The sequence below is a fragment of the Haliotis rufescens genome, unplaced genomic scaffold (assembly GCF_023055435.1).
Source record: "Haliotis rufescens isolate VD_foot unplaced genomic scaffold, xgHalRufe1.0.p SCAF_14, whole genome shotgun sequence".
Taxonomy (NCBI): domain Eukaryota; kingdom Metazoa; phylum Mollusca; class Gastropoda; order Lepetellida; family Haliotidae; genus Haliotis; species Haliotis rufescens.
Window position 1 is genome coordinate 37115325 of NW_025963824.1, and position 24947 is coordinate 37140271.

Genomic DNA, 24947 nt, shown 5'->3' on the forward strand with positions numbered 1-24947 from the left:
CTAGATGAATATATGCTATTCTACTTCATGTTGACCACCTCAGTGGTCTAGAGGTAGAGCGTCCGCCCGGAGAGCGGAAGGTCCGGGGTTCGATCCCCGACCGCGTCATACCAAAAGACGTTAAAAGATGGTACTTGTTGTTACCCTGTCTGGCGCTCGGCATTAAGGGGCTAAAACAAGGACTGGTCGGCTCGGAGTAAGTATGCTGTGTCTGAGTGGGGTATTCATGTTAAACTGCGGCATGGTATCTCAGTGGGCTAGTACTATAACTCGGCATCAGTCCGGACTAGTACAAGCAGCCACACACACACACACACACGTGTACATGCACGTCGCTATATAAGTGCAATAATCTTGGACACGACGTTAAACCCCATTTCACTTCACCTCACCTCACCTCACCTCACCTCACCTCACCTCACCTCACCTCACTTTCATGTCCACCTACCTTGTTGGTGAGACAGGTCAATGTGACACGCCAGTATACACAGACAGAACAAAAGGACACGTCCGATCATTCTTGGTTCTTAGTTGAGAACCTGCAACATACAAATATAACTCTAGGTCAGTAGGCCCCTTCGAAAGTGTCCGGACGTTGTACCACGAAGGGATTTAAACCCATACTTCATTCTGATGGAACGACGAGTAACACTTTGTATAATTAACTACCACTGGGCTACCCCACAACAACAGCAACATAATAGAGAGTGAACACGAACACTATTACCGCTCGGGTGGAGGGTGGAGACGTTGAACGTGGCACTCTGCAGGTCTCACAGTAATATGTCACACACGGCCAGTGCGTGGGAGGTTGGTAAGCTGGCAAGCCCTTCCCCTCGGAGTCAAGTGGGAGCACAGCCAACAGGGGGGTGGGGGGGTGGGGGGTGGGGTGGGGGGGGGTGTGGAGTGGGGGGGGGGGGGGGTGGAGAGGGCCAGGGCAACAGGTTGCCCTGTCTTAAATTGCCATATATATGAGATCCTTGTTTTGTCAGAACCATACCCGTGCTCGGCGTCACTAAACTGGTATACATCTCAGATACCAATTGTCAATGCAGGAGAACAACCAGCCTAGATGTTCTGCATGAACAGATTCCACTTATCGTTAAGGGCAAATAGCTGTGGAAATTATATGAATTGACCACTGAAAATCAGTAATGACACCTTGTTTGCAAAAAGGGTAAACATGTCCTGCCTTACCGGTAGCACCCGCCATTCAAACAATTTGCATAAGAAGTAGGTGTTTATTGCCTGACGAGCATCACTTCGGGCTTTGCCACCACATGAAGCTGACTCGCCGTGACTTCACTGGAATGACGTTCAAAGCGGCGTTAACCATTCACGGTGGAAATACATGAAGCGCGGCCGATTCCTTCGGCGAGCTTGCTACAACAGAGCAGGCCATGGATCGGTTGATTCTATCCTCATTGTCGGGGGTGACTGTTGTCGTATTCATATTTCTCATTTTGCGTTTGAATAACACTCAAAACCCTTTCTGTGTCTATTTGTATATTTTGTGTTCCGTTTGGCTAAAGATGAGGCCCATATCCCAGCATCATCACTATTTGACGGAGTGCCATCACTATTTGACGGAGTACCATCACTATTTGACGGAATACCATCACTATTTGACGGAGTACCATCACTATTTGACGGAGTACAATCACTATTTGACGGAGTACCATCACTATTTGACGGAATACCATCACTATTTGACGGAGTACCATCACTATTTGACAGAGTACCATCACTATTTGACGGAATACCATCACTATTTGACGGAGTACCATCACTATTTGACGGAGTACCATCACTATTTGACGGAGTACCATCACTATTTGACGGAGTACCATCACTATTTGACGGAATACCATCACTATTTGACGGAGTGCCATCACTATTTGACGGAGTACCATCACTATTTGACGGAGTGCCATCACTTTTTGATAGACTATCACGACTATTTGACGGACTACCATCCCTATTTGACGGAATACCATCACTATTTGACGGAGTGCCATCACTATTTGATAGAGTATCACGACTATTTGACGGAATACCATCACTATTTGACGGAGTACCATTACTATTTGATAGAGTATCACGACTATTTGTTAGAGTGTCACCACTATTTGATAGAGAACGAGAGAGTAGGCCCAGACGGAGCAAGGAGAACGAGAGAGTAGGCCTGGACGGAGCAAGGAGAACGAGAGAGTAGGCCCGGACGGAGCAAGGAGAACGAGAGAGTAGGCCCGGACGGAGCAAGGAGAACGAGAAAGTAGGCCCGGACGGAGAAAGGAGAACGAGAGAGTAGGCCCGGACGGAGCAAGGAGAACGAGAGAGTAGGCCACCGGACAGGTCCGGGGTGATGGTGCGTGTCACTCCACGCCGGGCGTTGTGTGTTTACCCTTAATAATCGTTCCATGGGCTCATTCAGTGGCTATTTGAGGTTTATTGTTGATAGCTACACAAGCACTGACACAGTAAACGGAATTTAACCAGGTATGTCATGGGAAATACTGAACTATTGATCGTTGTGGACAAAACCTGAAGTACAAGACATTCTTTTCTAGTTTTGTAAACGAGAGAAGCAAATATTTCTTTGCAATACGATTTAGTGTTGTGACCTCAGTGAGGTGTGTGCGGCGTTGTTGTCGACACAGGGCTACTGTAAACACTGTTCGAACATAACTGAATCTCTTCGGTGCAAACATACAGTAAAGACATGACGTTCTTGGTCCCTTTTGACGTTTGGTGTAAATTCAGGTCTGACTTACTCGCCATTCTCTCAAGTGTGCAGTACTAGGTGGTCGTTATGAGCCTGGCAAATTGACCAACTCGTGTTATTCCGGGACAAGCCGAATAGCGACTCGTGCCCCTCTTGTGGCCACATGTATTTCCTCATATATTATATATATATATCACTTGCAATTTAAAGAACATCTGGACATGCGGAATTATACAGTATTTAGGGGGGGGGGGGGGGGGGGGGGGGGGGGCGCACGTGTGGCCCAGTCGTCTAAGGCGCCGCGATTCGCTGTGCAGAGTTGCGTCCCAAGGGCACGACACAAACCTATGGTTGTGGGTTCGAATCCCTGTTCGCCCCGATTATGTTTCTAGGTTTGTCAGCACCATACCCTTGCTCGTGGGTTTCACCGAAGTGGTGAACGTCTTAGACCTGCATCACTTCGGGCTTTCCTTCCACATTAAGCTGACACGCCGTGATATAACTGGAATAATGTTAAAAGCGGCGTTAAACCCAACTCACTCACTCACTCATCGATAGGGGGACGAATCGTCCTGCAGGTTACGGTAAGGGGCGAGAGGCGACGAAAGACATCTGCACTGATATATATGCACTGATATATATGCACTGATATATATGCACTGATATACCTGCTTGGGCACTGACATACAACTTCTGTGATGAATATTTAAGAAGTGATACGCATAAGGAAGAATGGATTTGAAATCTATATTATGAGGAACACAACGTTTCGGAGGTATATGCTTAATCCTGCATCAGATGAATGAATGCTATGAGGCAGAGGGCATATATATGTACGTGTAAGGACAACAAGAGTAAGAAGATCACAAAGGGTAGAAACTAACAAGGGAAGCCAACAGATAATTAGTGCTGACAGGCGATTAGATTTTGGTGTGTGTGTGTGTGTGTGTGTGTGTGTGTGTGTGTGTGTGTGTGTGTGTCTCGGGGGGGGGGGGGGGGGGGGAGTTATGCCAGTTCTTTGGACGCGTGTAACCTCTCAGTCGTCTCTAGACGTCATAGAGGAAAATCACTTTTCGGCATTTACGGCAGACTTTTGTTTTGCATTGAATTTTTGTCGTTATACATACACATATAACACCATTTTTATATATTTATGTCTTTCAGATATTGGGCAGTATTTTGTTCGCTCACAGCTCGACACCAGAAATGGGCTTCACACGTTGTACCCATGAAGGGAATCCAACCCCGGCCCTTGGCGTGACGAGCGAACGCATTAACCACTACGTGCCCCACCGCCCCTCCCACACCATGATAAATGCTGGTGAAAGCGTCAACAATGTCAACAGAAAATAGTTTATATCTCTGAGAAGTACATAGAGATAGGGCATTAACAAAACACTTGAATGTTCACAAAGAGGGTTGCTTGCAAACTAACCGCTATTGTAACTCTACCAGGATTCTCTCGTTTGACATGCTCGGTAATAATGATGAGTGAATGAATCTGTCGGGAATCGAACCCGGGTCTTCGGCGGGAACGAGCGAACGCTTCAACCACTAGGCTACCCAGCCGCTCCGGTAATAATGAAGCCGCCTCCGTTACAAGGGTCTCAGTTTTCGATAGCTCGTACATAAAAGACTTAACAGACAAACAACATTTAGATTGTTAAAATCTGATACTGAGTCCTATGTTCGTCAAATGAGTTTTTTTTAAAGCGAAACCCACATGCTAAAACATCTCAACTATGCATTATTTGCAAGACTCTCAGTTGAAATGACCCGTGGTATTTTGTCTACATTGTCTACATCTTTTATGATATGTTCTCAGGTATCACGTTGGGATATTCTTCACCAATAAAATGTCACGTACATTTTTACTTAATTAGTAATCAGGTATGTCTCCAATGTGTGTGTATGTGTGTGTGTGTGTGTGTGTGTGTCGGGGGGGAGGGGGGGGGGGGGGGAGAGTTATGCCCCATTTTCTTAGGACGCGTGTAACCTCTCAGTCGTAATCCATTTGATATATATTTTTGTCTTTCAGATATTGGGCAGTATTTTGTTCGCTCAAAGTTTCCGCAAAGTGGCTAAATAAAATAATCGTCGCACAGTACTTATATCGGTAACGATAAAAAGCGGATAAATTTCTTGTTCTTCAACACAGACTTATTTCTCGGACAAGACTTTGCAGTATCTTTTTTATGAAACCGGTTTACAATTTGCTGTTAAATATACACCACAAGATAGGAAATTTAATATTCTACATCTCTGCGTTATTTTATAGCCGGACGTAGATCCAGTGCCGCGTGAGCGCAATTCTCGCACAACCTTCACTTTTCATATCTTAGGAAAATTTGCGTCAGAAAAAAAACCCTGGCGGGAATGAGAATCTAACACTTATACTGGTATGGACAACAGTCGCCATGTTCATATGTAGTCCTATACTTATATATAACTAACCTGTGGTCCCCAACGATCTATCTGGGTGGTAGGAGGCGACTTCATATCTCGGTAGTCAGGGTCGGTGACTCGGTTGATAGTACCCGGGTAGTGTGGATCGTTGCTAATAATAACAGTCACTGTATTGTCTGCTACAGACTCGAATATTTACAGGTCGAAGTCATCAGATTGGAGTTGTGTTAGATAATGGGTAAAAATGAACACAAAAGAGCAAACACTAATTATAACGTCGTCCTAGTGATGAGATCGAAACCTCGTCATCATCAGTGAGCTGAAATGGGTTTAACGTCGCGTTCAAGATTATTGTACTGATAAAGCGACGTTAGGCTGTGTGTGTGTGTGGTGTGTGTGTGTGTTGGTGTGTGTGTGTGTGTGTGTGTGCGCGCGCTCGTGTGTGTTGGTGTGTGTGGCTGCTTGTATTACGTCGGACTAATGCTTGTTTAATACCGCTAGCCCACTGCGATACCGTCCCGTAGCTCAACATCGACAAGCCAACCAGTTCGAGCGCCAGGCAGAGTAACAACAAGTACCTGGTCCAACGTCTTTTGGAATGAAGCGGCCGGGGAACGAACCACAGACTTTCCACTCACGAAGCAAACAGTTTGCCTTATAACGGGACATCATGAGGTGATGCTTGAGACAAATGCCACATCATCAACCTTAATCTTAGCTGAGACGCCTCGTACGAACTGGAGTAGAACGCATTGTCAGACTCTAAAGGGCATATCTCACTTCCCACGCGGATGACTTGAATAACTCGTCATTCGTCCTTGGGGCTGTTCCGGTTACTGCCTCAGTCCATATCATCAGTTGGAACGACACCCGCGGCTTAGGTTGGGGTATGTCGGAGCAGTCAGCCGGGTCACCCAACCTACCCGATCCTTATAACCACCTCATTCGACAATTTTGGTTGCTGGGGACCTAGTTCTATTTTAACCCGGAAACACCACTGAGTTCGGAGATGGTTGAACTCACACACGCTTAGGCAGCAGCATGCGAGTGTATTTTTGTTAAGCTTCTTTACTACAGTGAGTGAGTGAGTGCGTATGGTTTTACGCCACTTTTAGCAGTGTTCAGCAATATCACGGCGGGAGACACCAGAAATGGGCTTCACACATTGTACCTATGTGGAGAATCGAACCCGGATCTTCGGCGTGACGAACGAACGCTTTAAGAACTAGGCTGTCCCATCAGCCTCTTCACTCGAAGGCATACAGTGTAACTTGTACACCATGAGATACAAACGACAAAACCATTTCCATTGATTGCAACATGATCACATAATTATTTAACATGGAGCGACTTAACATATCATATTCACTCACGAGTTTATTCATCTGTGTAAAAACGCCGGTTTTAAAGACGGTTCAAGATTATTGTTCTCGCATGTAATGGTTATAGGTATTCGTTGTCGAGGGAGTTGTCAAGAGAGACTTGGTGTAATTTAATGTGGTATTGTGAAGGCTGTCACGCAAAAGTAGTTAAACACATTACAATGCAGATCCATTAAACTTGTTTCACTGTTGGTTTGTGCTGGCAAGCTGAGCGCTTTTATCTTTTATCTTTGGCCGAGTGAGCAGTGATTTGTACAAGCACAGAGATATCATGGGTAAAAGTAGGCGAAAACATGTGAAACTGGAAATATATGTTGTGAATAAGGAGTCTTCTCCAGATGACCTAGTGGTTGACAACATGAGAATTGGTTCATGAAAAAAAATAAAAATTTGTTTGTTTGTTAAAATTGCTAACATACCAGTTATCAGCTATAGTGAATAAAGCGACAAAACCCTTTCCATATCCAAAATTAAGATGTGCATAAAGCAGAGTCGATTGTGCTATTCCGACTACACCATGAGCATGTGTTTATGAATCACCATCAAATAGTAATAATACCAGGTGTTCGCGAAAAGGCGAGCGTATCCTGCCCATGGGACCCGTTACAAACACATGCAAAGGCAAGTCAATTGTTCACCTGAAAAAAAACCCACGGGAACATATGGTAGGGAAAATAGGGAATTGCATCGGACATAATTTTTGTCACCGATGCAGAAATACTATAATATGATGCTTGTGTGAACCATAGGGGAAATATACAGCACACGGGACGCGGTAATTGAAGACACGTGGTAACATTAATATCCGGATGGAACAAAGGCCGATAATCCAGACTGGTAGATACGTGCGAGGAAACACCATAAAAACACGTACGGCGATTTAGACGACCTTGTCACTTGTTTTAGTCAACACAGGGCTTCCCAGATCACAAATTTATCTTATAAAACTAAGACATATTGTAGAATATTCATGACCCGAAATCTCTCGACTGCCTCCGTGGCGTGAGTGGAACCAAACAGAACAGGTACATCCTCGTCAACTCTATATGACCATATGTTTCAAATAATCGTGCAAACGTCTTTACTTTAACTTGTTAAACGTACACATTCATATACCAATGATGTTTCTTATAGCGAATAATAGAACAATAGCAAGCTGCTCTTCGTGACAAGAGGCGGTGGGTTAGCCTAGTGGTTAAAGCATTCGCTCATCACGCCAAAGACCCGGGTTCCATTCTCCACATGGTTACAATGTGTTATGCCCTTTTCTGGTGTCCCCCGGTTGACATTGTTGAGATAATGCTAAAAGTGGCGTAAAACCTCACTCACTCACTCACTCACTCACTCACTCACTCACTCACTCACCCACCAAACCACCCACTCACTCACTCACCCACCAAACCACTCACTCACTCACTCACTCACTCACTCACTCACTCACTCACTCACTGGATCGGCAACAGTTGGGTCCAGTCTCTTCAGGACCACATTCACCACACACCTGTGTTTGATATTCTCACACATACGCCAATCGTAATGCAAGATTTATGAATCATAATCAGTAGCATGGACTATTTGGAGAGCAAAGGGTTGATGTATTCATGAGAGTGTCCTACCCAAACCTTTCTAGCAAACAAGCGCTACTATAACCTATAGTAATGAAAAATGTACTGTCGGGCAGAACATGAATACACTCAAGAGAGAAATTGTATGGCTGTCTCCATCCGTCTCTTATGTGTAGCACTTCCTAAAGCCATTGCAAGACTTGGTGAATACAGTGAATGCACCCAGTCATGCTCAGGGCAGAGCCCGATAACGTACATAGATGGCCATTGAAGGAACATTGCTACCGTGCCGTTTACAAAGATCGACTTCACATAGATATGTCGTAGGAATTATAGAACAGTTATATGTCCTATCAATGAGGTCAAGCTGGGTGAGGTGAGGTGAAATTGGGTTTAACGTCGCGTCCAAGATTATTGCACTTATATAGCGACGTGCATGCACGTGTATGTGTGTGTGTGGCTGCTTGTACTAGTCCGGACTGATGCCGATTTATAGTGCTAGCTCACTGAGATACCATGCCGCAGTTTAACATGAATACCCCACTCAGACACAGTATACTGACTCCGAGCCGACCAGTCCTTGTTTTAGCCCCTTAATGCCGAGCGCCAGACAGGGTAACAACAAGTACAATCTTTTAACGTCTTTTTGTATGACGCGGCCCGGGATCGAACCCCGGACCTTCCGCTCTCCAGGCGGACGCTCTACCACAAGACCACGGAGGCGGTCAGGTCCAGCTGGGATTCTGGGTACATGTAAATCTACTTGGTGTCAATCATATTCTCTCTTACCAAGGGGCTTGGTATTCTGAATATTATTTTGTTGGATTGTTTGACCAACATGAATAGAAAGATGTTTAAAATTGAGGGTAGACCAAATGAAGCCCTTGTACAGTAAACTACGGTTATAACGAACTCAAAGGGACCACCCATTTTAGTTCGTAATAACCGTAGTTCGTTATAAGCATATATACAGCATATATGCAGCACAAGGCCGGGGCTAACAAGTAAGTTCGTTATATCGGTCAGTTCGTTATAAGCGTGTTCGTTATAACCGTAGTTTACTGTGTTAGATTTAAACATTAACGCGAGCATGAATGTAACACGACAAATGCGAGTATGTCTGTATGGGCGGTCAGGAACACACACAAGTGTTAGTCATGTGATGGGTGTATATTTTCCGCAGTGAATGAGTGAGTGCTGGAACACCAGACAGCTTTACACATTGTAGGGAATAGAACACGGAACTTCGAGGTGACGAGCGAACGCTTTAATCACTAGGCTACCCCACCGTATGATCTGATCTAATCAATTACAAAATGTAGAGTAAATATGTGATTGGCATTTCAAATTTTAAACGAAGAATGTGAAGTTAAACTTCCACATAGGATATAATGCAAAATGTAAAGAAGGGATGTTAATGTTCAAACTAGGGGATGACACTCGCATTAATTTAATTTGGAGACGCATTAATTTCATGACTTAATGAAACTATAAAGGCAACAACTGAAGAGTGGTGATGACCCACTTAATTGATAATCAGGCATCTGATGGAGGGCGGCCTTACAGAATGATCTTACTGAGTCACATCAGGTAGTGAAGACACCAACAATAGGCTTAATACCATTTGGCTGGGGTTTTGAACGCAGTCTTAAGCCTGACGATCCAGTGATTTTACCACAGGCTATCACACCGTCCTAGGGATTTACAAATATGGCGACGAAATGAAGTGAGCGAGTTTACGAGATCCACATCGAATGCCATAATGTCCGCTGTTAAACCATGTCGCCGACAGTGGCGTAGATCAAACACGATTTCCCGAGATGTTCTACACCTGGTTATAAAGAAGAGATAAAACGCTAATAATTCGTAATTTCTTCTTTGGGAACTAACTACAACGACTCCATCATATTTGCATGTACACGGTTACAGGCCACTTGCCCTGTTGTCACGTCTTTCACTCGATGCTTGAGCAGTTTTATGTCCAGAGCGTGTCCAGATACAATGAATACGGGGGTTTGTTCGGCACCCCGCCGAGCTGGTTAATCCCGTGCTTACTTGCTGGAGCTTGCTTGCTGAAATCTCCCCCGTCTTTATCATGTCAGTTACACACAGAATCATTAAGACTGTGGCTGCAATGATGGGTGGATGTATGGGTGGATGTATGGGTGGATGTATGGGTGGATGTATGGGTGGATGGGTGGATGTATGAGTGGATGGGTGGATGGGTGGATGGATGAGTGGGTGGATGGCTGTATGTATGGGTGTATGTATGGGTGGATGGGTGGATGGGTGTATGTATGGGTGGATGGGTGTATGGGTATATGTATGGGTGGATGGGTGGATGCGTGTATGTATGGGTGGATGGTGGATGGGTATATGTATGGGTGGATGGGTGGATGGGTGGATGGATGTATGTATGGGTGGATGGGTGTATGGGTATATGTATGGGTGGATGGGTGGAAGGGTGGATGGGTATATGGGTGTATGTATGGGTGGATGGGTGTATGGGTATATGTATGGGTGGATGGGTGGATGGGTGTATGTATGGGTGGATGGGTATATGGGTGTATGTATGGGAGGATGGGTGTATGGGTATATGTATGGGTGGATGGGTGTATGTATGGGTGGATGGTGGATGGGTGTATGTATGGGTGGATGGGTGTATGGGTATATGTATGGGTGGATGGGTGGATGGGTGTATGTATGGGTGGATGGGTGTATGTATGGGTGGATGGGTATATGGGTGTATGTATGGGTGGATGGGTGTATGGGTATATATATGGGTGGATGGGTAGATGGGTGGATGGGTGTATGTATGGGTGGATGGGTATATGGGTGTATGTATGGGAGGATGGGTGTATGGGTATATGTATGGGTGGATGGGTGTATGTATGGGTGGATGGTGGATGGGTGTATGTATGGGTGGATGGGTGTATGGGTATATGTATGGGTGGATGGGTGGATGGGTGTATGTATGGGTGGATGGGTGTATGTATGGGTGGATGGGTATATGGGTGTATGTATGGGTGGATGGGTGTATGGGTATATATATGGGTGGATGGGTAGATGGGTGGATGGGTGTATGTATGGGTGGATGGGTATATGGGTGTATGTATGGGAGGATGGGTGTATGGGTATATGTATGGGTGGATGGGTGGATGGGTGGATGGGTGTATGTATGGGTGGATGGGTGGATGTATGGGAGGATGGGTGGATGGGTGTATGTATGGGTGGATGGGTGGATGTATGGGAGGATGGGTGTATGGGTATATGTATGGGTGCATGGGTGCATGTATGGGTGGATGGGTGGATGGGTATATGTATGGGTGGATGGGCATATGGGTGTATGTATGGGTGGATGGGTGCATGGGTGTATGTATGGGTGGATGGGTATATGTATGGGTGTAAGGATGGGTGGATGGGTGTATGTATGGGTGGATGGGTATATGTATGGGTGGATGGATATATATATGGGTGTATTTTTGGGTGGATGGGTGTATGTATGGGTGCATGGGTGTATGTATGGGTGGATGGGTATATGTATGGGTGTATGTATGGGTGGATGGGTGTATGTATGGGTGGATGGGTGTATGTATGGGTGGATGGGTGGATGTATGGGTGGAAGGGTGTATGTTTGGGTGGATGGGTGTGTGTATGGGGGTATGTATGGGTGGATGGGTGTATGTATGGGTGGATGGGTATATGTATGGGGGATGGGTGTATGTATGGGTATATGTATGGGTGGATGGGTGTATGTATGGGTGGATGGGTGTATGTATGGGTGGATGGGTGTATGGGTGTATGTATGTGTGTATGGATGGACGGATGGGTGGATGGGTGTATGGGTGGCTGTATGGGTGGATGGCTTCATTGGTGGATGGACGGATGGACTGCGGATGGATGATGGTTGGGTGATACAGGACGCTTGGATGCATGCATGTGTGTCTGTATGTATGAACCTCTGTATAGTATGTAGGTGAGTAATCATTTTAACATTCCACTATTTATAACTCTTCGATAGCTACGTATCTCACAGGTCATTACTTCGCAGTCGGCTCTTCATAAAAATGATCATACCTTGACTAACACCTGATTAAGTCTGTTGTTACCCTGTCTGGCGCTCGGCATTAAGGGGCTCAAACAAGGACTGGTCGGCTCGGAGTCAGTATACTGAGTCTGAGTGGGGTATTCGTGTTAAACTGCGGCATGGTATCTCAGTGGGCTAGCACTATAAATCGGCATAAGTCCGGACTAGTACAAGCAGACACACAGACACACACACACACACACACACACACACACACACACACACACACACACACACACACACACACACACACACACACACACACACACACACACACACACACACACACGTGCATGCACATCGCTATATAAGTGCAATAATCTTGGACGCGACGTTAAACCCCATTTCAACTCACCTCACCTGCAAGCGTGACATTTCGAAAGCGAGGTCCGCATAATTGTCATGTTTTTCCTGAATCTTGTTAATCACATTAGTGTCAAGAGGGACAGAACATTCAATGATATAAATTGTTTCATTGGATTGATAAAAAAGGACAAGATTAGGTTTGTTGGCATGGATGGGCCTATTCCAAAGATTCTTTTATAATTCTCATATTCCCTGACGCCTTCTGCACATTCAGGGTCGTACCATGGATGGACCAGAGCGAAGACTGCACACCAAAAACATCACCCCACTCCACCTTGTCGCTTACGATACCGTGTTTTTGCCAAAGCTGGGCATCCACTGACAGAGTGTTGGACAGTCCCATTAAATGCAGTGCATAATCTACATTTAATTTCGATGCATTTTGATGCAAACTCCCACATTGACCATTTCGAGTGGGAAGTGACTGGTCCTGTAGGAAATAGAAGATGTACGTTACAAGACTAGACTTACCTTCATGAAAGCGAAAGATGAGCGAACGGAGTTGTGGAGTGACTAGCTTGAACCACACCCCTACCTGTTCTGGTTGAACGCCAGATTAGGCTCCCAGCTCCACGTTGAATGAATGGGATGACACAATGGGCGGAATGCGGGTATCCCATTCCCAGGGAGGGATAATATAGTAAATGTTCCCCACAGTTCAACATAGGTCAGTGCATCTATTCATTCACCTACATGTACGTTCACTAAGATCCCCTAGGTATGTGTATCTATTGTATGTTCAGCAAGTCTTTAGGTAGGCTCCACGCTGAAGTTGCTTTGAAAGGATTCTGTTGGTGTTTAACTGAGAAGGTGAAATGTGTTTCGCTGACGTATCGCTTAAGGTGTCCTGCAGGCTTCTCGCTCGAGAGTATGCAGGGTAGGTCTTCTTTCGCTCCAGTGATCACCCCCTCCTTCTCATGTTACCCAATGTTCCCGGGCGTGGGCAGACAAACCCGCTCATCCAATATATGCCATGAGGGCTGGATCCTGGTTGACGCGAAGTCATCGGATATATGTCGACTTCGATCTTTTATCTCGATATCTAAGCTGCACCGATAGAATGGACAAGTTTATTGTAGCTATTTGGTGGTCACTTCTTTCGAACTTTGGATAACTTGACAGAAATCTTAACTGTGGTTCCGCTTATTTGAACTTTTAGGAAGTCGACGGAACACTTCAAAGCACTGTAGTATCAGTACCGCACTCCGGTTGTTTCGAACTGTAGATAACTCGACAGAACACTTCAAAGTACTATAATAGTATCAGTTTCGCACTTCGGTTGTTTCGAACTGTGCATAACTCGACAGTATGCTTAACAGTACTATAGCATCAGTTCCGCACTCCGGTTGTTTCGAACTGTAGATAACTCGACAGTATGCTTAACAGTACTATATCATCAGTTCCGCACTCCGATTGTTTCGAATTGTATATGACTCGACAGTATGTTTAACAGTACTATAGTATCAGTTCCGCACTCCGGTTGTTTCGAATTGTACATAACGCGACAGTTTGCTTAACAGTACTATAGTATTAGTTCCGCACTCCGGTTGTTTCGAACTGTACATAACGCGACAGTTTGCTTAACAGTACTATAGTATTAGTTCCGCACTCCGGTTGTTTCGAACTGTAGATAACTCGACAGAACACTTAAGAAGTACTATAGCATCAGTTCCGCACTTCGGTTGTTTCGAACTGTGGATAACTCGACAGTATGCTTAACAGTACTATAGCATTAGTTCCGCACTCCGGTTGTTTCGAACTGTAGATAACTCGACAGTATGCTTAACAGTACTATATCATCAGATCCGCACTCCGATTGCTTCGAATTGTATATGACTCGACAGTATGTTTAACAGTACTATAGTATTAGTTCCGCACGCCGGTTGTTTCGAACTGTAGATAACTCGACAGTATGTTTAACAGTACTAGAGTATTAGTTCCGCACTCCGGTTGTTTCGAATTGTATTTGACTCGACAGTATGTTTAACAGTACTATAGTATCAGTCCCGCACTCCGGTTGTTTCGAATTGTATATGACTCGACAGTTTGCTTAACAGTACTATAGCATCAGTTCCGCACTCCGGTTGTTTCGAACTGAAGATAACTCGACAATATGCTTAACAGTACTATGAGTCAACCTGTTTAACGAGGATATGACTGCAAAGAATGAAACTTTATTAACCCGGGCAACTACAAATTCGAAATCTTTAAGTTTATGAGTTAAATTTATGGATTACAACCTTAAAAGTTTGCTCGCTAAAATTTATAGGGATAAGTTCAGTTTTAAAATGGGATCGGATTTTCCCTGATGTGCCTGCTATACATGGCTATGCATTACTTATGAACGTATGGATAAGTTGTTCGTGTGTTGTTTGCCGCCGCACTCAGCAAGGTTACAGTTATGTGACCGAGTCTGGACCAGAAAATCCATTGATTGATATCCCATGAATGTCTTCTCTCATCGATCAAGTCACCGACCGTCACCTTCCTATCAATGTGCCGCCTATTGTGACATGCGTAGGTGGCCGGGCTCCTCTTTCAACACATTTCCCACTCCAGGTTAACGATGGCATGCTGAGAAAATACCTTACGTGTAGTGTTTACACAAAATCCTTCGGGCATGTCTTTCTAAGTATATGTATTCCTCAATAAGGACTACTCGATGAATATTGTATACAGAGCGACTGAAATACTTCCTCCGACGCACTAGTGTTTACCCTTGTAAGTGACATACGAGCCGCGATGCGTGTGGGAATCAGAAACACACGGTTATAAATCCAGCTACGCACCATTACATTCCGCAGGGGCGCGATGTCGCTATTCAACTCTGTCAACTTTGGAAAGCTTGTATCGCGGAGAATACAACAGTTGGCCTTGCGCAAGAGTTGACCAGTGAGTACAAAGATGGACGTGGGCGTACATGTGTACAGACAAGGGACCCTTCAGGGTAATGGACAATACATGTATCCGCCGTAGAAAATGTATGTTGTTCTAGGGGATACTTCTTCAATATACAACACAACTCCGTCTGCGGGTCCACAACGTTTTATTGTGCATGGGAGCTTCACTAGCTGTTTCGTGTTCAGCTCCCAGATCTCAACTGCCAGCTCGCGCCGGACTTGATGGATATATCTCTTTCTAACATTCATTACTATTCTTTATAAGGTAATACAGCTATGCCATGTAGTATCTCGTCCACAACCCACATGCCTCACGTGCAGTGGTCGCCCTGGTGATCTTACTCTTGGCCTTATAAGACAACAGCATGAAGTTGCAGTCCCACAACTCCAAGAGTACATGTATGTATGGCCGGCCTCCCGCATCCCTCACTAGCCCCCAGTGAAACAGCTGTCCAGTGCACGCCTGACATGTGACCTGGTCACTCCCCCATGAGGGGTTTGCGCACACTGCTCGCGGTCCATTGTATATTACCGTATGTGGTATACTGTATATTTCTCTTGAAATACTGAAAGGCAAAAAGTAGCTTAATTTTATGCATGTAATAATGGAAAACTGCTATATCTTATTTCACTTACACCACTTGTATTGGCTTCATATATTTCATTTGTGCATTTAGTATGTTTATGTTTAGCACTATTTTACATATAATCTGATATATAACCAGCTGTTGTAAAGTTATTACCTGGAGAGGTATTTACATAAGCAAGTTTTGCTTGTTTACCGATCCAGATTTCTTTTGAAATAAAAATATCATGTTTAAACCAACAGCTTTATTTCTGCGCCGTTAAAATATTGCGAATACCACACCAAAGACAATACTGCGACGAGATATTTTTGCGAGTTGCCGTGTTGAGATGACCCCTCGATTACCAAACAATAGACAGCTTCTCTCCGAAGCTAGTTCATCTGAGTTGGCCGGAAAGTTGACCAGAGTCATGAAACAGATTCACGCAAGATGGCTTGTTTCCTGTGTGGACAAAATTGCAAAGGACACTGACGCAATCAAGCGAGGTTGGAAGAAGGCAGGATTACTGTGAGTAACAGTGACACTAATTGGTCTGTTTACACTGTCATTTGTGATGTATTGTGTTTTCATTTGTGTTTTTAACTTATTGAGTAACTTGTGGTTCTGGTTGATTATTTCAACATTTGATGACGTGTTGCAATGAATAAAGTATGTATGTATTATTTATACTTATTTTTGCGTTTTAAATTTTTGCGATTGAGTCTCGTTCGCAAAACTCGCAATAATAAAATGGTCGCAAAAAATTCCCTGTTTACAGTAGTTGAATCATTTAAAACCTCCAAACAGATTACTGTTTAAAAAATCACAGCGATAGAGTTCAAAATGTATTACAGGACTGCTACTCGTCTGTCTCACAGACCCTGATACAAGTAATTTATATCACATACAGCCCAAGCAAGTCTATAATGTTTGGCAAATCTAGATTACTGCAGTATCTGAAAATGAAGAGGCTCCCTATTATTATATTTTTGTTAAGATAATTGAACAACTGTTTTCGTCATTAGGGTATGTTCATTTCAGAGACTAGATGTTAGTCTAGACTGTTACGTACACTTGCAAAATGTGCACTGAAGGCGAACGGCAGTGAAAACTAATTATATTCCAGGCGAGCGGCACAAGAAACTAACTGTACACGCCAGTATATACGACGAGACAAACCTTATTCAAACTCGCTCGACTTGTCTCACCAACAAGGTAGATGAACATGAAAGAAAATAGCATATGTTGATCTTACAAAGTAAGGGAACAGATTGTATGAACAACCTAATACTGACGTGTCTTGATCCGTGGTCTAGTGGATAGAGCTTCTGCCCGGAGAGAGGAAGCTCGGGGGTTCGATCCCGGCCACGTCATACCAAAAGACGTTAAAATATGGTACTTGTTGTTACCCTGTCTGGCGCCGGGCATTAACGGGATAAAACAAGGACCGGTCGGCTCGGAGTCAGTCTACTGTGTCCGAGTGGGATATCCATAACATAAGACATATTTCGCATGAGATATTTCATTGAAAGGTTACACTGACACTGTGTTGACACAAAATGATCCGCCGGTGAATGATGACGAATTCGTCATAAAAAAAGCTGAATATATCACACACACTTCAGCCAATAGTAGCGTTATATTTTCTTACTCCCATCAACTGACGCATCCTTTTTTTTACAGAAATCAGTTTAACAATTGTACTTTCAGTGAAGAGTTTCGACACGACCGTCTCTATACTCAAACCTTTCGATACAGCCTGTTTAATAAATGACACAGCTACACAAACGGTACACATAAAGGTCCACACTCCGGCGCAGTGGTGACTCAGCATAACACCACTGCCACAGGCTAATTTGCATAGCACGTGACCGGACTTTTCTCTTGTTTGTAAACAAACGCGCTTTTTCAGTCTGTTACCATCGTGTTTCGCAACCCTCCCCCACGCAGTCATTACTTACCGGTTCTGCAAGTTAAAATTATCTGATCTCATTTGTATTACCACAAAAAAGCTAGCTAGGCGATAAATAGCATAGCACAACGAAGAACGGAGCGTGTTTATTTCACATTGTTCTATAATTACGCCATTTCTGGAGATTCGAATATGTGAACGATCGCATCACAATGTGGGAGGATTATGACAATAGGTATTATGAGGATAGTGAAAATATGCCGGAAATACCAAATTTAACCCACCTGTTAAAACAATAGACTTGTCCAACATTTCCGGAGGTCGGATTCTAATCAGAGAGTCATCATAATTAATATTAAGGTAACTATTTTTAAAGCTTGTACATTTAGCAACACCCTTACAGAGGATGTAATATAATCATGTTTATATCCTATAAAAGAGTGGGAGTTATTTATCGTACAATAAAAAACTGCAGGGAGCACGAATTGCCTTCACCCCATCATGCATGAGAGAGTTACCCCATCTCACATTACATTAACACAACATCTACAACCCATGATGACACACGCCATGCGGAGTTACCCGTGAATGTGTACATTACACATCATATAACGTGTTTAAAGTAGAAGACCTGGCATGGGGTAAAACGTCCAGATGTACCGTATTCGACGTAATAAGCGTTGGGTGATACAGGACGCTTGGATGCATGCATGTGTGTCTGTATGTATGAACCTCTGTATAGTATGTAGGTGAGTAATCATTTTAACATTCCACTATTTATAACTCTTCGATAGCTACGTATCTCACAGGTCATTACTTCGCAGTCGGCTCTTCATAAAAATGATCATACCTTGACTAACACCTGATTAAGTCTGTTGTTACCCTGTCTGGCGCTCGGCATTAAGGGGCTCAAACAAGGACTGGTCGGCTCGGAGTCAGTATACTGAGTCTGAGTGGGGTATTCGTGTTAAACTGCGGCATGGTATCTCAGTGGGCTAGCACTATAACTCGGCATAAGTCCGGACTAGTACAAGCAGACACACAGACACACACACACACACACACACACACACACACACACACACACACACACACACACACACACACACACACACACACACACACACACACACACACACACACACACACGTGCATGCACATCGCTATATAAGTGCAATAATCTTGGACGCGACGTTAAACCCCATTTCAACTCACCTCACCTGCAAGCGTGACATTTCGAAAGCGAGGTCCGCATAATTGTCATGTTTTTCCTGAATCTTGTTAATCACATTAGTGTCAAGAGGGACAGAACATTCAATGATATAAATTGTTTCATTGGATTGATAAAAAAGGACAAGATTAGGTTTGTTGGCATGGATGGGCCTATTCCAAAGATTCTTTTATAATTCTCATATTCCCTGACGCCTTCTGCACATTCAGGGTCGTACCATGGATTGACCAGAGCGAAGACTGCACACCAAAAACATCACCCCACTCCACCTTGTCGCTTACGATACCGTGTTTTTGCCAAAGCTGGGCATCCACTGACAGAGTGTTGGACAGTCCCATTAAATGCAGTGCATAATCTACATTTAATTTCGATGCATTTTGATGCAAACTCCCACATTGACCATTTCGAGTGGGAAGTGACTGGTCCTGTAGGAAATAGAAGATGTACGTTACAAGACTAGACTTACCTTCATGAAAGCGAAAGATGAGCGAACGGAGTTGTGGAGTGACTAGCTTGAACCACACCCCTACCTGTTCTGGTTGAACGCCAGATTAGGCTCCCAGCTCCACGTTGAATGAATGGGATGACACAATGGGCGGAATGCGGGTATCCCATTCCCAGGGAGGGATAATATAGTAAATGTTCCCCACAGTTCAACATAGGTCAGTGCATCTATTCATTCACCTACATGTACGTTCACTAAGATCCCCTAGGTATGTGTATCTATTGTATGTTCAGCAAGTCTTTAGGTAGGCTCCACGCTGAAGTTGCTTTGAAAGGATTCTGTTGGTGTTTAACTGAGAAGGTGAAATGTGTTTCGCTGACGTATCGCTTAAGGTGTCCTGCAGGCTTCTCGCTCGAGAGTATGCAGGGTAGGTCTTCTTTCGCTCCAGTGATCACCCCCTCCTTCTCATGTTACCCAATGTTCCCGGGCGTGGGCAGACAAACCCGCTCATCCAATATATGCCATGAGGGCTGGATCCTGGTTGACGCGAAGTCATCGGATATATGTCGACTTCGATCTTTTATCTCGATATCTAAGCTGCACCGATAGAATGGACAAGTTTATTGTAGCTATTTGGTGGTCACTTCTTTCGAACTTTGGATAACTTGACAGAAATCTTAACTGTGGTTCCGCTTATTTGAACTTTTAGGAAGTCGACGGAACACTTCAAAGCACTGTAGTATCAGTACCGCACTCCGGTTGTTTCGAACTGTAGATAACTCGACAGAACACTTCAAAGTACTATAATAGTATCAGTTTCGCACTTCGGTTGTTTCGAACTGTGCATAACTCGACAGTATGCTTAACAGTACTATAGCATCAGTTCCGCACTCCGGTTGTTTCGAACTGTAGATAACTCGACAGTATGCTTAACAGTACTATATCATCAGTTCCGCACTCCGATTGTTTCGAATTGTATATGACTCGACAGTATGTTTAACAGTACTATAGTATCAGTTCCGCACTCCGGTTGTTTCGAATTGTACATAACGCGACAGTTTGCTTAACAGTACTATAGTATTAGTTCCGCACTCCGGTTGTTTCGAACTGTACATAACGCGACAGTTTGCTTAACAGTACTATAGTATTAGTTCCGCACTCCGGTTGTTTCGAACTGTAGATAACTCGACAGAACACTTAAGAAGTACTATAGCATCAGTTCCGCACTTCGGTTGTTTCGAACTGTGGATAACTCGACAGTATGCTTAACAGTACTATAGCATTAGTTCCGCACTCCGGTTGTTTCGAACTGTAGATAACTCGACAGTATGCTTAACAGTACTATATCATCAGATCCGCACTCCGATTGCTTCGAATTGTATATGACTCGACAGTATGTTTAACAGTACTATAGTATTAGTTCCGCACGCCGGTTGTTTCGAACTGTAGATAACTCGACAGTATGTTTAACAGTACTAGAGTATTAGTTCCGCACTCCGGTTGTTTCGAATTGTATTTGACTCGACAGTATGTTTAACAGTACTATAGTATCAGTCCCGCACTCCGGTTGTTTCGAATTGTATATGACTCGACAGTTTGCTTAACAGTACTATAGCATCAGTTCCGCACTCCGGTTGTTTCGAACTGAAGATAACTCGACAATATGCTTAACAGTACTATGAGTCAACCTGTTTAACGAGGATATGACTGCAAAGAATGAAACTTTATTAACCCGGGCAACTACAAATTCGAAATCTTTAAGTTTATGAGTTAAATTTATGGATTACAACCTTAAAAGTTTGCTCGCTAAAATTTATAGGGATAAGTTCAGTTTTAAAATGGGATCGGATTTTCCCTGATGTGCCTGCTATACATGGCTATGCATTACTTATGAACGTATGGATAAGTTGTTCGTGTGTTGTTTGCCGCCGCACTCAGCAAGGTTACAGTTATGTGACCGAGTCTGGACCAGAAAATCCATTGATTGATATCCCATGAATGTCTTCTCTCATCGATCAAGTCACCGACCGTCACCTTCCTATCAATGTGCCGCCTATTGTGACATGCGTAGGTGGCCGGGCTCCTCTTTCAACACATTTCCCACTCCAGGTTAACGATGGCATGCTGAGAAAATACCTTACGTGTAGTGTTTACACAAAATCCTTCGGGCATGTCTTTCTAAGTATATGTATTCCTCAATAAGGACTACTCGATGAATATTGTATACAGAGCGACTGAAATACTTCCTCCGACGCACTAGTGTTTACCCTTGTAAGTGACATACGAGCCGCGATGCGTGTGGGAATCAGAAACACACGGTTATAAATCCAGCTACGCACCATTACATTCCGCAGGGGCGCGATGTCGCTATTCAACTCTGTCAACTTTGGAAAGCTTGTATCGCGGAGAATACAACAGTTGGCCTTGCGCAAGAGTTGACCAGTGAGTACAAAGATGGACGTGGGCGTACATGTGTACAGACAAGGGACCCTTCAGGGTAATGGACAATACATGTATCCGCCGTAGAAAATGTATGTTGTTCTAGGGGATACTTCTTCAATATACAACACAACTCCGTCTGCGGGTCCACAACGTTTTATTGTGCATGGGAGCTTCACTAGCTGTTTCGTGTTCAGCTCCCAGATCTCAACTGCCAGCTCGCGCCGGACTTGATGGATATATCTCTTTCTAACATTCATTACTATTCTTTATAAGGTAATACAGCTATGCCATGTAGTATCTCGTCCACAACCCACATGCCTCACGTGCAGTGGTCGCCCTGGTGATCTTACTCTTGGCCTTATAAGACAACAGCATGAAGTTGCAGTCCCACAACTCCAAGAGTACATGTATGTATGGCCGGCCTCCCGCATCCCTCACTAGCCCCCAGTGAAACAGCTGTCCAGTGCACGCCTGACATGTGACCTGGTCACTCCCCCATGAGGGGTTTGCGCACACTGCTCGCGGTCCATTGTATATTACCGTATGTGGTATACTGTATATTTCTCTTGAAATACTGAAAGGCAAAAAGTAGCTTAATTTTATGCATGTAATAATGGAAAACTGCTATATCTTATTTCACTTACACCACTTGTATTGGCTTCATATATTTCATTTGTGCATTTAGTATGTTTATGTTTAGCACTATTTTACATATAATCTGATATATAACCAGCTGTTGTAAAGTTATTACCTGGAGAGGTATTTACATAAGCAAGTTTTGCTTGTTTACCGATCCAGATTTCTTTTGAAATAAAAATATCATGTTTAAACCAACAGCTTTATTTCTGCGCCGTTAAAATATTGCGAATACCACACCAAAGACAATACTGCGACGAGATATTTTTGCGAGTTGCCGTGTTGAGATGACCCCTCGATTACCAAACAATAGACAGCTTCTCTCCGAAGCTAGTTCATCTGAGTTGGCCGGAAAGTTGACCAGAGTCATGAAACAGATTCACGCAAGATGGCTTGTTTCCTGTGTGGACAAAATTGCAAAGGACACTGACGCAATCAAGCGAGGTTGGAAGAAGGCAGGATTACTGTGAGTAACAGTGACACTAATTGGTCTGTTTACACTGTCATTTGTGATGTATTGTGTTTTCATTTGTGTTTTTAACTTATTGAGTAACTTGTGGTTCTGGTTGATTATTTCAACATTTGATGACGTGTTGCAATGAATAAAGTATGTATGTATTATTTATACTTATTTTTGCGTTTTAAATTTTTGCGATTGAGTCTCGTTCGCAAAACTCGCAATAATAAAATGGTCGCAAAAAATTCCCTGTTTACAGTAGTTGAATCATTTAAAACCTCCAAACAGATTACTGTTTAAAAAATCACAGCGATAGAGTTCAAAATGTATTACAGGACTGCTACTCGTCTGTCTCACAGACCCTGATACAAGTAATTTATATCACATACAGCCCAAGCAAGTCTATAATGTTTGGCAAATCTAGATTACTGCAGTATCTGAAAATGAAGAGGCTCCCTATTATTATATTTTTGTTAAGATAATTGAACAACTGTTTTCGTCATTAGGGTATGTTCATTTCAGAGACTAGATGTTAGTCTAGACTGTTACGTACACTTGCAAAATGTGCACTGAAGGCGAACGGCAGTGAAAACTAATTATATTCCAGGCGAGCGGCACAAGAAACTAACTGTACACGCCAGTATATACGACGAGACAAACCTTATTCAAACTCGCTCGACTTGTCTCACCAACAAGGTAGATGAACATGAAAGAAAATAGCATATGTTGATCTTACAAAGTAAGGGAACAGATTGTATGAACAACCTAATACTGACGTGTCTTGATCCGTGGTCTAGTGGATAGAGCTTCTGCCCGGAGAGAGGAAGCTCGGGGGTTCGATCCCGGCCACGTCATACCAAAAGACGTTAAAATATGGTACTTGTTGTTACCCTGTCTGGCGCCGGGCATTAACGGGATAAAACAAGGACCGGTCGGCTCGGAGTCAGTCTACTGTGTCCGAGTGGGATATCCATAACATAAGACATATTTCGCATGAGATATTTCATTGAAAGGTTACACTGACACTGTGTTGACACAAAATGATCCGCCGGTGAATGATGACGAATTCGTCATAAAAAAAGCTGAATATATCACACACACTTCAGCCAATAGTAGCGTTATATTTTCTTACTCCCATCAACTGACGCATCCTTTTTTTTACAGAAATCAGTTTAACAATTGTACTTTCAGTGAAGAGTTTCGACACGACCGTCTCTATACTCAAACCTTTCGATACAGCCTGTTTAATAAATGACACAGCTACACAAACGGTACACATAAAGGTCCACACTCCGGCGCAGTGGTGACTCAGCATAACACCACTGCCACAGGCTAATTTGCATAGCACGTGACCGGACTTTTCTCTTGTTTGTAAACAAACGCGCTTTTTCAGTCTGTTACCATCGTGTTTCGCAACCCTCCCCCACGCAGTCATTACTTACCGGTTCTGCAAGTTAAAATTATCTGATCTCATTTGTATTACCACAAAAAAGCTAGCTAGGCGATAAATAGCATAGCACAACGAAGAACGGAGCGTGTTTATTTCACATTGTTCTATAATTACGCCATTTCTGGAGATTCGAATATGTGAACGATCGCATCACAATGTGGGAGGATTATGACAATAGGTATTATGAGGATAGTGAAAATATGCCGGAAATACCAAATTTAACCCACCTGTTAAAACAATAGACTTGTCCAACATTTCCGGAGGTCGGATTCTAATCAGAGAGTCATCATAATTAATATTAAGGTAACTATTTTTAAAGCTTGTACATTTAGCAACACCCTTACAGAGGATGTAATATAATCATGTTTATATCCTAT

The 24947-nt window shown here is 43.6% G+C and overlaps 1 protein-coding gene and 1 long non-coding RNA gene across 2 annotated transcripts in view; both read right to left on the reverse strand.

The window, feature by feature from the left end:
- LOC124113177 (SCO-spondin-like) overlaps window positions 1-13129 on the reverse strand; it is a 63511-nt gene extending 50382 nt beyond the window's left edge. The window contains exons 1-2 of the mRNA XM_048395384.1: window positions 13003-13129; window positions 449-539 (exon numbers count right to left, since the gene is read on the reverse strand). Coding sequence (XP_048251341.1) covers window positions 449-518 — 70 coding nt within the window. The 5' untranslated portion in view covers window positions 519-539; window positions 13003-13129. The remainder of the gene's footprint in view (window positions 1-448; window positions 540-13002) is intronic.
- Window positions 13130-22164: 9035 nt separating this feature from the next.
- LOC125379177 lies at window positions 22165-23486 on the reverse strand. The gene is made up of 2 exons (XR_007220640.1): window positions 22967-23486; window positions 22165-22601 (listed from the first exon to the last, which is right to left on the reverse strand). It is a non-coding gene; the product is annotated as an uncharacterized LOC125379177 (long non-coding RNA).
- Window positions 23487-24947: the final 1461 nt, after the last annotated feature.